Source organism: Oryzias latipes, chromosome 23 (assembly GCF_053564925.1).
Source record: "Oryzias latipes strain Hd-rR chromosome 23, Olatipes_Hd-rR_3.1".
Lineage (NCBI taxonomy): Eukaryota > Metazoa > Chordata > Actinopteri > Beloniformes > Adrianichthyidae > Oryzias > Oryzias latipes.
In genome coordinates this window covers 23,265,814-23,280,775 of record NC_136259.1, presented here as the reverse complement: position 1 = coordinate 23,280,775, position 14,962 = coordinate 23,265,814, and the positions used below count along the sequence as shown (strand labels likewise).

At 42.3% G+C, this 14,962-nt stretch overlaps 1 protein-coding gene across 1 annotated transcript in view; it reads left to right on the top strand.

The window, feature by feature from the left end:
* The first annotated feature begins 3 nt into the window (after positions 1-3).
* The window catches only part of lamb1b (laminin, beta 1b), a 27,441-nt gene continuing 12,482 nt past the window's right edge, over positions 4-14,962 (top strand). The window contains exons 1-12 of the mRNA XM_004083275.5: positions 4-136; positions 447-619; positions 4,010-4,145; positions 5,379-5,452; positions 6,892-7,080; positions 7,160-7,223; positions 8,591-8,793; positions 10,827-10,947; positions 11,196-11,384; positions 11,810-11,986; positions 12,990-13,102; positions 13,993-14,072. Of these exons, the coding sequence (XP_004083323.1) occupies positions 103-136; positions 447-619; positions 4,010-4,145; positions 5,379-5,452; positions 6,892-7,080; positions 7,160-7,223; positions 8,591-8,793; positions 10,827-10,947; positions 11,196-11,384; positions 11,810-11,986; positions 12,990-13,102; positions 13,993-14,072 (1,553 nt within the window). The 5' untranslated portion in view covers positions 4-102. The remainder of the gene's footprint in view (positions 137-446; positions 620-4,009; positions 4,146-5,378; positions 5,453-6,891; positions 7,081-7,159; positions 7,224-8,590; positions 8,794-10,826; positions 10,948-11,195; positions 11,385-11,809; positions 11,987-12,989; positions 13,103-13,992; positions 14,073-14,962) is intronic.

The following is a 14,962-nucleotide window of genomic DNA, read 5'->3' as shown; positions in this document are numbered from 1 at the left end:
TTTCTGGAAGACAACTCCCTCCTGCTTCTGACTTTGCGCTCATCAACAGTTGCTGGCTGACCCTCCAACATCTCGCCGCAGCTGTAACCGATCTGCTCTGAGATGTTGCTTCTAATCTTCACTTTCACAGCTTGGGGTGAGTTGTTGAAATGTTGATTTTTGTACAGTTGTGCAGCAGTTTTGTTGATTGTTTACTGCAGGAACTGCAGTTGCCAAAGTTCTCTGGCACCAGCAAGTGTAATGAAAACCATATGAAAACTATTATTCAGTGTTTTTTCTTTTTTTTTACGAGAACTGTTTGGCTGTAAAACTAAATAAGGCCCGTGTACGTTTGTTTTTTTACATTTGCAGCTTTTGTTTGCTGTAAGGATTCCTGTGTGAGTTATGCTTCTGGCCCTTTTGGGGCTGTGATCACACTAAGGCTTCGTTGCTTCTCCCCTCTGCAGCTCTGTGGTGCCCCGTCTGGACTCAGGAGCCGGAGTTTGCAGACGTTTGCACGGAGGGCAGCTGCTACCCGGCCACCGGTGACCTTCTGATCGGTCGGGCGCACAAACTCAGCGCCTCCTCCACCTGCGGCGTGTCTCAACCGACTCGCTTCTGCATCGTAGGTCACCTGGAGGTGAGAATCCCATGCACTGTGGCTGGAAACACTGCTTCTGCAGGAGTTTTAGCAAAGAAAAAAAAAAAGAAGAAAACTTTCTAACATGAAGAGTTCCATTACATACAAGTCATTTTGCAAAAAACATTTTGCTGAAGGTGACCTGCTTTTAACTGAGAAAACTCCTGCAAAAACATTTAGGAAGCGTGAGAAAATCCTCCAGATGTGTGCTGTTGTTTTTGCCAGCAGATTGCATGAATCCCTGAGGAGCTGAAGCAGATTCTGAAAATAATCTGTGGGGGGAAAAAAATCCCACAGTAGCTGCACTGGAAGTTTTCGTGGCATGGAGGTTTTTAAAGAAAAAGAACCAACTTGCTTCTATTTGTTTCTACAAAAGGTGAAAAGGCTCCATTTGCAGAGCACAAACCCATCCATAGAAAAATAAAAAAGCAAATCTGAGGCATTTTATTAGAACCTTTTTGTGGCAAAGTGGGAAATTTGGCATTTTTCACATTTTTTCTGCACAAAATGGGGTTAAAAGACATGCTGTACGAGCAATCTTCACACAATTTCACACACATGAAAAGCAAAGTTTTGCAGATCTTTGACGTCAGGAATAGGCCTCCATCTTGAATTTTCTAATAAAATCATTTATTTTCTTCTACAAATGTAAACTCCTCCTACGAATTATAATCTATCGCCTTCTAACTCCTCGAGCATCGCTCCAAAACCAAAAAACGTATGAATTAAGCTGTAGATTTTGAACCATGGCGACCACGTTTAAGCGGCGTCTCCTTGTGGCTCGCACATTCTTCCCCCCAGAAAAATCTGTAACTGTATTATATGAATCGCTGGCTTAAGCTGAACGAAACAATATGACACACAATGTAAAGGTATTAGGAATGTGGGCGTGGCAAACAAAAAAAATCCTCTGTTGCCAAAGAAAATCAATACATGTACTTTTGCCAATTCTTCTAAAAATGTACCCACAGTCACCCAAAAATAAAAAAGATAGTCTTGGATTCTCTGGGGTTATATGAAGCAAGTTGGCTTCTTCAGCTGCAAAGGCTAAGAAAAGACTTTTCTGGTGTGTGGGAGCGTCCACATGTCCACGGCCTGCTCGCCGTCTTGTCAAGTGGGAGCTCAGACATTCCCCCTCCACAATAAAAGCACTGTGCCCCCCTCACAATCCCGGCCCTGTTCGCATGTGGGCCGGGGGGCGAGGCAGGAGGATATTCTTTTCTTATCAGCCCCCCTTTGGTGAGCCGAGTGAGTGAAAGGCGGTTTTTATGAAGCGCCCTCACACTGTGGGGCTTGTCTGAAGTCTGAGGATGAGCACGGCCCTCAAGTATGAGCTGCACATCAGGGAGGGAGGAAATTCATGTGACAGACATTTTTTCGGCGAGGATTGGAACCGCTTATCCAGAGTTGCGTCACATATAAACTCAGACACAGTTGGCATGGAGCTCAGTGAGATGGAGAAATCTGTAGAAACCACAAAGTTGCACTTAACCCTGCAGGATTTGGAATAATCACCTCCAGCATCTTACTGTAAATCAGGAGAGAATTACAGTCTGGAAGAGTTCATTAAAAGTGAATTTGTTTGTTTAAAACGGGATTTGACCAGACTCTGGTGGACTTTAGGTTTGGCCAACTTTGCAGTAAAAACATGAACTTTAATGAGGCATAAAGTCATCTAAATTCTTCCGTATGGAGTCCACAAATGTCCTCCTTCATCATCAATTCTGTCAAAGTCTGCCCGCATGTGACAGGTATAACACATAAAAATGTAAACAGTCGCTTGTCTAAACGTTGGATCTGACAGCTCCATTCCAATGAAGCTGCATCCCGTTTTTTCAAATTAAGAGATTTGTTTTCTACAAACATTTTACTCTGAAATTTTTTTATTTTACGTATTAGATAATAATTGTTGCAATATTATTTAATAAAGAACTGTCCATCCACGGAAGATGATCGTGTTTCCAATTAGGGTGGATTTAAATAAAAAAAAAAACTGGGTAAAATGGTAATAATGCTTTTATTTGCAAAAGATTTCATGGAAAATCTGTTGGATTTAGTTTTTATTTTCAGTTTGATTTCCTGCCTGTGAAATCTGAAACAAACAAGTCTCAGCTTTTGTTCACCGATTCCATAATTTTACGTTATCTTTCCCATAATTTGTTTTGTTGTGTTGGTTACAGCAGTTTTTGTGCGACCAGTCATACTTTTCTCCAAGGGTGGACTATAAGTTACCAGAAATTTTACAGATGACCCAAAAAAAAATTAGTAATAATAACAAAACAATAAAAAATAAATGTTAACAAAAAAAAAAGCTTTAAAAGTTTTTGTAAATTCTGGATACTGTGGGTTTATTTATTTTTTTATAACATAAAATCACTAACTACTTAATGCTTGCTGGATATTATTATAATAAATAAAATTGGAAATATTTGGGGGAGATAACTAAATAATCCCATACATAAACATTTCTATGGTTTCATGTCAACTAGAATTTTTTAAATAAAATTTCCTTATTTGGGTCGACACTTTAGTGACTCCATACGCACCAAAAACACAGAATCTTGCCAAACCTTTTTAGTTTAAATATCTTGTTACAATTAATATCAGACAAAACTAATTTATCAGGTATTTTTCAGTCAAATTTAGTGACTTGTTTTAAGTCAATAAATCATGAATATGTTTTTTTAGTTATTTGATGTCACAAACACCTTATTTGAAGCAAAAATCTTTTCTATTTTAAACTAATATTTGTAAATGTGATGTTGAGCCGTCATGTTAGATTTACGGAACTAGAAATTTAAAATTGGAATCATAACTTGCAAATAATTTAAGACCAATGCATCTGTAATTCAACTTTTTGATGCTAAATATGATACATTTGGGGGGAATAGTGTATAAAAAGGTCACTTTAAAGATATTAAACTCTTATTTCCCTGCATATTTTTGCTTATTGCAGACAGAGTATTTCCAATGATCACATCAGTAAATATAAAGTTGAGTTTTTATTGCTAATTTCATGATTTAATTCATCTAAAAAGAGCAGCGCATCGCAAAATGTCTTAAGTCAAAAGAATTCTACTGTTTCCACTGGCAGATATTTTAACTTAAAAACACCTCATATTGTTTATTTTTTTAACTTGTTTTAAGGAGGACATTTTTCCCAGTGCATTGTGGGAACCTTTCTACAATCAATACTTTATGATTAAATAACTGTATCAGAAAGATTAGGGAACTTGCTTTAAAACATGTTTGCCACCACAGAATGAATTTTCTTTTATGAGATGTTGCTTGTTTTCTGATTCCAAATTTAACAAAGTTCTGTTTAAATATCCAAACAATACGTGTTTAAAAACAGGCCGACTTGACTCTTAATCGCTGTGTGTCTGTCAGGAGGAGAAGAAATGTTTTTTGTGCGACTCGAGGCAGATGTACGACGAGGAGACCAACAACATCAGTCACACCATAGAGAACGTGGTCACCACCTTCGCCCCCAACCGCCTGAAGACCTGGTGGCAGTCCGAGAACGGTGAGTCAGGATGAAAAACCCCAGAGTTCTCGTGGGAACCCGGCTCAGTAATGACAAGACAGGAGATCACAGAGGCCCTCAGCGGAGCCAATCAAAGCAGGAAGGGGGCCCGGGCTCACAGGTGTGCTGAGGAGAACAGGTGTGCTGACAGGAAACTCGCTTGTCATCACCTGAACACCTGAGAGCCTCAAAGCAGGAACAGTAAATACACCAGGAGAGTTTGAGAGCCGGTTTCTCAAAGGAAATCCACAATCGAGCCAGAATGACGTCAGTTTTAGGATGTTTACTAAAACGATTCATTTCTAACGGTCGATTCAAAATATATGTAAACTGATTCACTCTGAAGTGACTTTTAATGCAAAGTATTTATGTTGAAGTATTTTCAGGTGATTATATTGATGGGATACACAAATTATAAATGCGGTCTGCTTTTTTCTTTCATTTCGACATTTTTTAAAAGAATTAATGGGGTATTCATACAAAAAACAATGTCAAGAAAAAATGATGCAGGATGACCAAAAGTGCAGAAAAAAACATTTTTCCTTGTTACAGTTGTTGATTGTTTCAAATCTATCACAAATGAATGAGATTGATATAATCTAAAACAATTTAATCAGCTAAAGTCCAGTGTGCTCCTTTTTCTGTGAAGGTTTGTCAAGTGTGTTTGTTTCACATTTCTATGTAAATTGATTACAATGACATTTTATAAAAAAGAAAAAGGACTGACATAAATGCCTGTTTAAGGTCATAAAACCGAATCTCAGACCTTCAAAAAGTCCAAACTATGGATGAATGTTAGATAAAAGTGAACATCACACAAACTGCACACTAACACACACTCACACACATGCTGTGTTGTTTGAGCATCTCTCTCCAGATTAAAAAGCAGAAAAATCAGGAATCCTGCGTATAATTTCGCCACATTCCAGCAGGTTTCCGTCCAGAATAAGCCCATTTGGACGTGCGCTCGCTGTTCCGCAGAGCGGTGGGAACCTGTGAGACGAGTGAGTCACGGCTGGAGCTGCAGCCAGCAGGGCAGATGGCCGAGAAACTGCAGGAAGCTGCAGACACACAATGGCCTCACGTGGGATTTCCTGACTCCTTCACAGCCCACTTCAATCTTCAGTTCTCTTTCCAAACTGTCGCAAACTGAAGCGAATCCGCAGATCAAACTGGAATAAAATGAGGTTTGAGGGTTTTTGTTTTATCTGTTTGACCCCTTGTTCCCTGCAGGCGTGGAGAATGTTACCATCCAGCTGGACCTGGAGGCTGAGTTTCATTTCACACACCTCATCATGACCTTCAAGGTGGGTCTCCCCCTCCACAGCTGTCTAACATGTGTTCCCACAGGATGAGCAGAGCCTGGGACAGCTGGGTGAGCACGCTGTGATGGCGACCAGCTGCATGAAGCCACGCCTCTCGTCCAGAGTCCAAACAAACTGAAGGATACACATCCTTTCTGGTGCCTGACCGGAAACAGCAGCAGACAATAACCCCACATGGACTTGTTTAGGTTTCGTACTCCTAAACGAGACGCACACAACTTGTTGGTGGGGTCAAAGAAATGAAAGATATGTTTGGAATTCAGGAGCACGATTGACCATATTTGGGCAAAGTAACATCCGATTGGACCATTGACTATATACGAGAACTGGACTTAGTGACTCCTCCCCCCTTGCGTTCCAAACAGGAAGTACCCAAAATCCCAGAGTTCTACACATAAATCAACAGCTGTTACTCTGTCTTTCTATTGGTCAGAATAATCCTTCCTCTGATACCTTTTTTTTTTACACCCTCATGATATATTTTTCTTAATCGCAACTTGTTCAAGGTATAAACTGAGCAATCAGATGCCTCAGTAAAAGTAGATGACAGGGGTGTGGACTTCCAACAGGCTCACTGCTGATTGTGGTTGTCATGGAAATGTCGACGCAGACCAACTGGGACCCATCGCTGCTGACTGATGACTTCTGACTCCAACACGGCGGGATCTATATCGCCAAAACATGGCGACTGAATTTGGCTTTATGTGGTTGGAGCCTGAAGTGAACCATTTTCCATGGGTGACGTCACCCTCGCCCTGTCCAGTTCTCACGGAAAGTCAGTGGATCGGACAAATGTGCGCTTCCTGCACTCCTGATTGCATTTTGAGTTTATGTTGAAGAGCATACAGTTGTGCAAAAAGGAAAAACAGTTAAGTACAAAAATCTTAATTGGGTTCCAATCCAAATCATCCTACCAAGTCTTTGTAACTGGATGGGAGCATGGAGGAGTGGGAGTGCTGGGAGAAGCTTCTGCAGTCCTCTTCCTCCCCGACTCCAAGCATTTCTCCCCCTGATTGCATTTCTGAACTCTAAACGATGTCGTCCTGGAATATGCCTGCAGGATCAGGGATGCAAAGAGGACCCTTTTTTGGTGGTGAACATTCCTTTCTGTGTCAGTCTGACAATCACTTTCAGGGAGAGAGAATCTTCTGGAGGGTTAGGACTTTTGCTTCTGGCTTGTTTGGTTTTTCGGGCCTTTACTTCAGGGCCCTGTTCCTCCTGTGCAAGTTTGCCATTTAAGGGGCATCTGGGATCTGTCCCTTCAGGGTGGTCTACTGTAAAGAAAAGCTTTTCTAGTTTTGTTGACTGTATTGTATTTGTGTTCCGCTTTATAGATATCATGCTTAATCATTGATCTGATTCTTCTCTTTCGTTAACATTTAGCTTAACTCTACAATTTTAAGTTTGTTTTCCGTTCTTAGACCTTTCGTCCTGCTGCTATGATGATTGAACGGTCCATGGACTTTGGGAAATCCTGGCAGATCTACCGTTACTTTGCCTACGACTGCGAGACGTCCTTCCCGGGCATTTCCACCGGGCCTATGGTCAGAGTGGACGACATCATCTGTGACACCCGCTACTCAGATATCGAACCATCCAAAGAGGGAGAAGTGAGTTCACCAATTGACCCGTTTATAACTGCAAAGGTGTTGTTGTTTGGGTTTTTAACTTTACTTTCTTGCGTTTTAGGTGATATTCCGAGTGCTGGACCCCGCGTATGACATTGAAGACCCCTACAGTTTGAGGATACAGAGTAAGATGGTCATGCATTCGCATTGAAAAGCTGGATCTTCCTGATTTATGTTCATATTTTAGATCTTAAACAGCTTTTTTCTTTCTACATTTAGCTAGCAGCCAGTTAGCAGCGTAATACTAGATGGCAGAAGAAATTGTCAATTCTTCTGATGGTTGTATAGAGATTTTCTATGTACTGAAACCCTTTGGTTAAGTGGCAATATTCCTATATCAGAGCTACAGACGCACTGGTTTTTCCATGGACTTAAAAATATGTTTTTCTACAGTTTTGTTCAGGAAGCATAATCATGCAAACAGAATATTATTTTATATTATATTGATAAATGTTTTGTTGTAATCTTTCCGGTCATATATTTTGACCTACCAAAAACTACAATTCCCAGAGACACAGCCCTTCACTATGTCTTACATAGATAGGAGGAGTTAAGTCAGTTGTGTGCAACGGTTTGGAGATAATCAGGTGTAAACATGTCTTTTATCATCGCTGGTAGTCAGGAGGTTATGATCAGTTTTTAATTATGATTTGATTTATTGGATTTTAAATTAAGGATTGACAAACTCAAGTTAAGCTCCAGGTTTTATGTATCTGATTTCTAAAGTGTACATTTATCCACATTTGGTTGAATCTGTTTGTTTACTATAAGTATTCCTAAACATCATATAGTCATACCTTTTAATTGTGATATTCTCCATATTGAAATATGTTGGTAACCCTCTTTTAGCTAGAAGAAGACAAAATATCAAAGGAGCTGTGTTGCCTTTGAGCTTTCTGATGGGATGTTAAAACCTTCCTGCAGACAGCAGCCAGAAATGCAGGGGTCAGAGGTCAGACAGGAAGAGCACTGCAAAGAATTTCACATGTGGAGACGACATGGACCGTTGCAACTCCCTTCAGCTGGACAGAAACTCTCACACTGATAAAAACCCCACAGGGGATTTGTAGGAAGTGTGTGGTAAAAGCTGTGGGTGAGAACAGCAGCAGAAATCAGAAAATGTTCCTTTGTAAAGGAAAAAATAAAATACAAGAATCGAAGTTGGATGAGCTTTGCAGCGTTTGAATGATTAAAAACATTTAAACAAAGCTTTTTTTCTCATGCACTTTCGTCAAAATAATGAAAAATGTGTTACCAAAATGGCTCAATGTTAGAAAAAAAATGACATCAGATCATTTTATTAAATTAAACTTTTTTAAAATGTTTTTCAAAATAAAACAAAAGGGCTTTAAAACAGAAACATGCTCAGTTTATTTCAATTGATCGAATCAGGACAACTATGTATTTTTATACAAATATCAAATTGTTACTGATATAAAATTCAATCTAAATGGTCCTTCAGTTTGAACAAAAGGGTCTCGTGTTTGTGCAGACATGCTGAAGATCACAAACCTGAGAGTGAAGTTCATCAAACTCCACACGCTGGGCGATAATCTGCTGGACTCCCGTGACGAGGTGACAGAGAAGTACTACTACGCTCTCTACGACATGGTGGTCCGAGGAAACTGCTTCTGCTATGGTCACGCCTCGGAGTGCGCCCCCATGGACGGAGAGCCAAGTGGAGCTGAGGGGATGGTACATCCAACACACACTCACTTTACGTTTGATGGATTATTTACAATGCTAAAAACATCACATGATAAACTTTGTACCATTTAAAGACCCACTCTGCTGTTTTTAACATGTTCTTGCTGCATTTTTTTCGGATAATGAAGCAAATAAGAAGAAAATTAAGCACAAAATCTCATTTCTTGGAATTTCACTATTGTGGTGAATCTGGAGCACATGAAAAAATGCCGCTTGGAAAAAAAAAATCACATTAGTGACGTACAAAATACGCTGGGCGGGGCTGAAGCTCCCTGCTCGCCATTTTTGTTGCACCAGCAATGTTAAAATGGGGGTCTGTGACGGTGTGGCACCGTCAGATGACGAGGGGGGGCCACACCGTGTTTTATTGTTTGTGCATTTATGTATTTTATGTTTAAAATTATTACCTGTGGTGCCACCTGGGTGAGGATTAAGAGCCACGCCCCATGGGAGGGGCTCCTCATTTAAAAGGAGCATCACAGGTTAGAGAGAAGGGGAGTGACAGAGAGTGCTGCATGCTGCATGGCCCTGCGTGGTGCTCACCGGGTCTTTAATAAAAACAGATCCTCCTCACCTTGGCTCCTCTGCATCCTTTCTCGGCGGGACCCCGCCACATATGGTGTCAGAAGTGGGATCGCAGAGGGGCCACAAAAAGATGAGGACGTAGCGGCGTGGTGGGGACAACGATTCCCCGGCAGCTCAGCGCCTCCTCAGAGCAGTCCATCCTCTAAGGAAGAGGGGGTGGATCCGGGTGGCCTTGGCGGTGCTTCAGGCCTGGCCAGGGGCCCGGAAAGAACTACGGCGTCCAACTCGGCGCCCATGGCGAGCGGCGGACCACGCGGACAGCAGGGGCGGACCGCCGGAGCGCGAAGACGGCCGGAGGCGGGACGGGCATACCGCCCGGTTCCACTGCCGCGGATGCGGGCGTTGGAGGCCTGCACGGAGCGGGACAAGGGGCGGACCGACGTCTACCGGGCCGTCAGGGGAGTGCTCCGGGAGAGGCGCATCATCTCGCCTGTAACCTGCTGTCGGCGGCTCCGATCGGCGGAGGTGCCATCCGGAAGGGGACCAGCGGGGGCGTGTTGCCGTTTGAAGGGCCTTTGCCGGGGCTGGGACCGACCGGAGCGGCACCGAGGAGCAGATCGGAGGGGTCGCCGTCGTGGAGCAGCAGTCCATGCAACCAACCGACGCGACGCGAGGACGTGTTTCTGGCGGATCGGCGTGGGGAATGCACGGCGGCGGACTGCTGAGGGGATTGCCGCACATCGTCAATCCCTCAGAGGAGGGGGATGGTGTGACGGTGTGGCACCGTCAGATGACGAGGGGGGGCCACACCGTGTTTTATTGTTTGTGCATTTATGTATTTTATGTTTAAAATTATTACCTGTGGTGCCACCTGGGTGAGGATTAAGAGCCACGCCCCATGGGAGGGGCTCCTCATTTAAAAGGAGCATCACAGGTTAGAGAGAAGGGGAGTGACAGAGAGTGCTGCATGCTGCATGGCCCTGCGTGGTGCTCACCGGGTCTTTAATAAAAACAGATCCTCCTCACCTTGGCTCCTCTGCATCCTTTCTCGGCGGGACCCCGCCACAGGGTCTGAAAGCTAGCGGGAGAGCGTGTAGACAGCTTTCAAGATATAGGTGACAGGAAGAGGGGGCGGGGCTGCTCCGCACTAACAGTCCACCAACTCAGAGGGGAATTTCTAATAAACTCCTGCCGTTCTGCAGAAACTATGTCCTAGAAAACAAAACGTGTTTTTGATTTTAGCTAAAAAACAATCAATAAAAGACGATCGGAGTGGGACTTTAAAGAAAACCCTTTTTAACTTGACGAATTTGCTTAAAAATGTTTGTAAAAACGTGAATATCAGGAAAAATTTCCATATTTTTCATTAGTCAATTAAAAAAATTCCCCTTTTGACGATTATGGCTGACAGGTCATGGAAAACCCAAACAGCGTGTTAGAAAAGGAGAGCTTTCCATGTTGGTTGATGGGGGTTCAGTCCGTGTTTGCGTGTGCAGGTTCATGGTCGCTGTATGTGCAACCACAATACGGAAGGGTTGAACTGTGAGCGCTGCCAGGACTTCTATCAAGATTTACCCTGGAGGCCTGCACAAGGAAAAAACACACACGCCTGCAAAAGTAAGAATGAGGTCTTTCACTTTACTAGATATAAACTATTAAAAATCCTAAAGTGGCTAGTTGATCAAAAATCACCAAAAAAATGTTTTTTTTACAAAGACAGTTTTACTTGGTACTTTTATTTAAAATTGTTGATAATTTGTGATATCATCCTTTAATAAACTTTTAATTAAATATCTAGATACTATTTGAAAAGTTGTTGTGAAGAGAAAAGAACAAAAGCGCTAAAATCTTCCTTTGTTTCTCAGGGTGTGATTGTAACCATCACGCCACATCGTGCCACTTTGACCTCGCCGTGTTCATGATGACCGGCAACGTGAGCGGGGGCGTGTGCGACAACTGTCAGCACAACACCATGGGCCGGCAGTGCGAGCAGTGTGCGCGTTTCTTCTACCAGCACCCCAACAGACACCTGAGAGACCCCAACATCTGCGAGCGTACGTCTCTGATCCCAGACACGGAATTCCTCCGAACGTCATTTCCCAGCATCCTTCACTTCTCACCAGTTCTGACACACACCACCTGGAGCTGTGTAGTGACAGATTTGAAAGTCGTTGTTGTCGCACGATGACTGTAATTACCTGCAAAGTACTGGGTGCAAATAGAAATACTGCTTCAAAATGAAAGACCCTTTTGTCATCTACCTGCCTGTTTTACCCTCAAGTATCTTGGTCTGACAAATGACATACACAACCAGGATCCGGGCTGTTATTAGATAAGTTACTGTTATTTACCGTCTTTTCTCACCCTTTTAGATCCACACAACTTGGAATTTCTTCCAATTTGACTAAACCCTTAAACAATTTTTTTTATTTTGAAAAGCAGTGGCCAAACAGTCTACGGTTCTCTTTTCTGTCAACAGCGTGCGACTGTGACCCGGACGGCTCAGTGGAGGGTGGGAATTGTGACCCTCGAACTGATGTGGCAGCGGGGCTGATCTCAGGTCAGTGTCGCTGCAAGGCCAACGTGGAAGGAGAGCGCTGCGACAACTGCAGGCGGGGCTACTACGGCCTGGGAAAACACCCCGAGGGCTGCCTGCGTGAGTCCCCGTCCACTCATTTCATTCACAGCTAATAAAACAACTAAGGCTCCGCAAAAAATGAAGAAAAACATCAATTATAATCCAATTAGGTTCAGATCCTTCCAATAAGACCAGATCATCACATTTATATTGAGTGGGCGGCAGATTATGTCAAAGAGTTTTCAGTGAAATTATTGCAATGAGCAAGAGGTTGCAGGAGGGAACAGAATCAAACTTGCAAACTGCGACCATCTCAATTGAATATGATTTGAGAGGACAGGAAAAGAACCAACAAAAAACATTGGAGCATCTGTTAAAGGCTTTGACTGCATATAAGAGCTGGACTGAGTGACTCCTCTCCCTTGGCATTCCAAACAGGAAGTACCTGTTGGCTCCAAGAAGTTAAAATCCCAGACTTCTAGAGAAATAAACAGCTGTTACTCAGTCATTCTATTGGTCAGAATAACTATTTTCTTGATAATCCTCATTTCATTCACAATACTTGGAAGTTATAAAGTGGCCAATCAGATGCCTCAATAAAAGTGGGTGGAGCCTCTTGGCCCACACGACTAACTTTCAAAACATTTGACAGATTTTGTGTAGCTCACTTTCAAGTGGTAGGGGTTTAGCCTTCCAACAGGCTCACTCCTGTGGTTGCCATAGATACGTTGACTCGGACCGATTTGATCCAATCACTGCTCACTGATGATTGGTTCCAACATGACGGAGTCTATATAGTGAAAAAGTGGCAACTGAATTAACATCATTTGGTTGGAGCTGTAAATAAACCATATGTTTGTGGATGTTGTCACACTCACTCAGTCCAGTTCTCGTATACAGTTAATGGCTGGAGGGAAACTGAAATGTCCCTTTTTGATACAATTCAGAGTTAAAATGGGACAGTAGAGGCCTTTGTTTAATTCTCAATTAAACAACTTTAAACAACAGCAGTGCCTTGTCTAGTAAACCTCTTTCCATAGTAGGGTTTAAACACATCCCAACTTTGTTTTTGTGTGTGTAGCATGTACCTGTAACCAGCTGGGAACGATGCCTGGAGGAGCCCACTGTGACTCAGAGACGGGGAAATGCATCTGCAAAAGGCTCGTTGATGGACACAACTGTGATCAGTGTCTGGTATGACTCCAAACACAGCTGCCGCCACTCAAACCTCAGCTCGAGAGCTGCGTGATCTGAGTGCAGCCTCTGATGCTGTCAGCCTTCTTGACAGGCAGGAAATGTGGGCGGGGTTTAAGGGTGAGAGCTGGGGCTATATTTCTTTCTGTCTCCATGTCTTGAGGAGTTCCTCAGGGTTTGATCCTGGGACCTCTACTTTTCAACTTGGGTTTAGATAATAATCACTAATTCAATTATATTTTTTCTTCTATTTCCCGGTCATTTTTTGTCTAAAAGTATTAACTGGGTTTGATGCAGAAGTAGGGCGGTTGACCTCAGATTGGAAGTTGCAGGTTCAATTCCCGCCTTGCCATGTATCAAAGTGTCCTTGGGCAAGACACTGAACCCCACATTGCCTCTTGGTGTAAGTGTTCGACAGCTTAACCGCCATCTGTGTGTGAACGGGTGTACAGGAAAGGGGTTTGAGTCTTCGAGGAAGGTAGAAAAGCGCTATACAAGTAAATGCCATTTACCATTGCTTATGTATGTAGTGTTCCCTCATTTATTTCAGGGGTTACGTTTTAAAAATAACCCGCAATGGGAGAAATCTGCAAAGTAGGATTATAAATATTTAAGGCATTAAAACTCCTCACTGCACACTTTATACATTTTCAGACAGACATGAACATTTTCTCTTGTTTAGTCTTAAAGTTAAAATCTTCATAGAAAAATAAGTTCAGTATTATAGGATAAAAAGCAAAGATCTGAAGATTTATGTAAATACGGTAAACTGAACACATTCTGCACAGGAGAGACGACACAGAAGTAATTGATTGACAATGGGCAATAGCCAATCAGGACGCAGAACAAGTGAGTTATACCATCTTGTTTTACTTTTTTTTTCCAATCAGCCAGAGCACTGGGGTCTGTCAAATGACATGGATGGATGCAGACCATGTGACTGCGATCATGGTGGGGCCGTCCACAACAAGTAAGAGTACCTACAGTAAAAGATAAACACATTAATGGGAAACAGTTAAGGAAGAATGCAAAGAGTGGTTTAAATGTTTGCATCTGTGTCAATGTGATAATAGTGTTGCTGTGCTTGTTGGATTAACCTTCAATTTTACAACTGTGCTTATTGAGACTTTTGTGTTTAAGTATGCACAGAATATCTTGTGATTGACTTACTGACTGTAAAATGTCCCGGTGGGCGCAAAATATGAGGAAACAATCAGTCTATCATCGATGCGCTTCACAGTGAATGCCAGGTGTTTGTAGTGATAAAGTCATGTAGGGACTAATTGAATGACTGGTGAATTAAGAGTCAAAGCGCAACGTTGAGAAATTGGTCTCCTAGTCCAGGGTTTTCTAAATGATTCTAGTCATTTAAATCCTTTATTTTTGGTTTTCGTTTTCTATGAGCCTTAGGCTTAATTTTGCCCAAAGGGGTTATGGGTATGGTTGCCACCATAATCAAATGGTCATTCTTTTTAGAAGTGACATCTGAGGAAAGAAAGACAGGAGCTGTTTGAAACTTTGGCTGCTACCTTATTTTTGTGGTCCAGCTTACTTTTGAAAGCTGTTAAAGGGAAAGAGTGTCTCAAAAATGAGGGTCATCAGAAGGTCACACGTGGGACTGTAGGTTGGGTTTTTAGAGAAAATTAAGTCATTGGCATGGGCTCAATGGACAGCTGGTAATGGAATTAGAGATCTTGGTTCTAAGTGGTAAGCATCAGGATTTACAGACATTTGAGGGCTTTTAGGAAAGTGTTAGACGATGCATACCCACAAAGTGGAATTTTCTCTATAATTTGTGTAATTTTAAGTTAATGGGACTGTCTTTTTGGATTAAGTTGGGCGCAGATTGAGGGTGGTTTA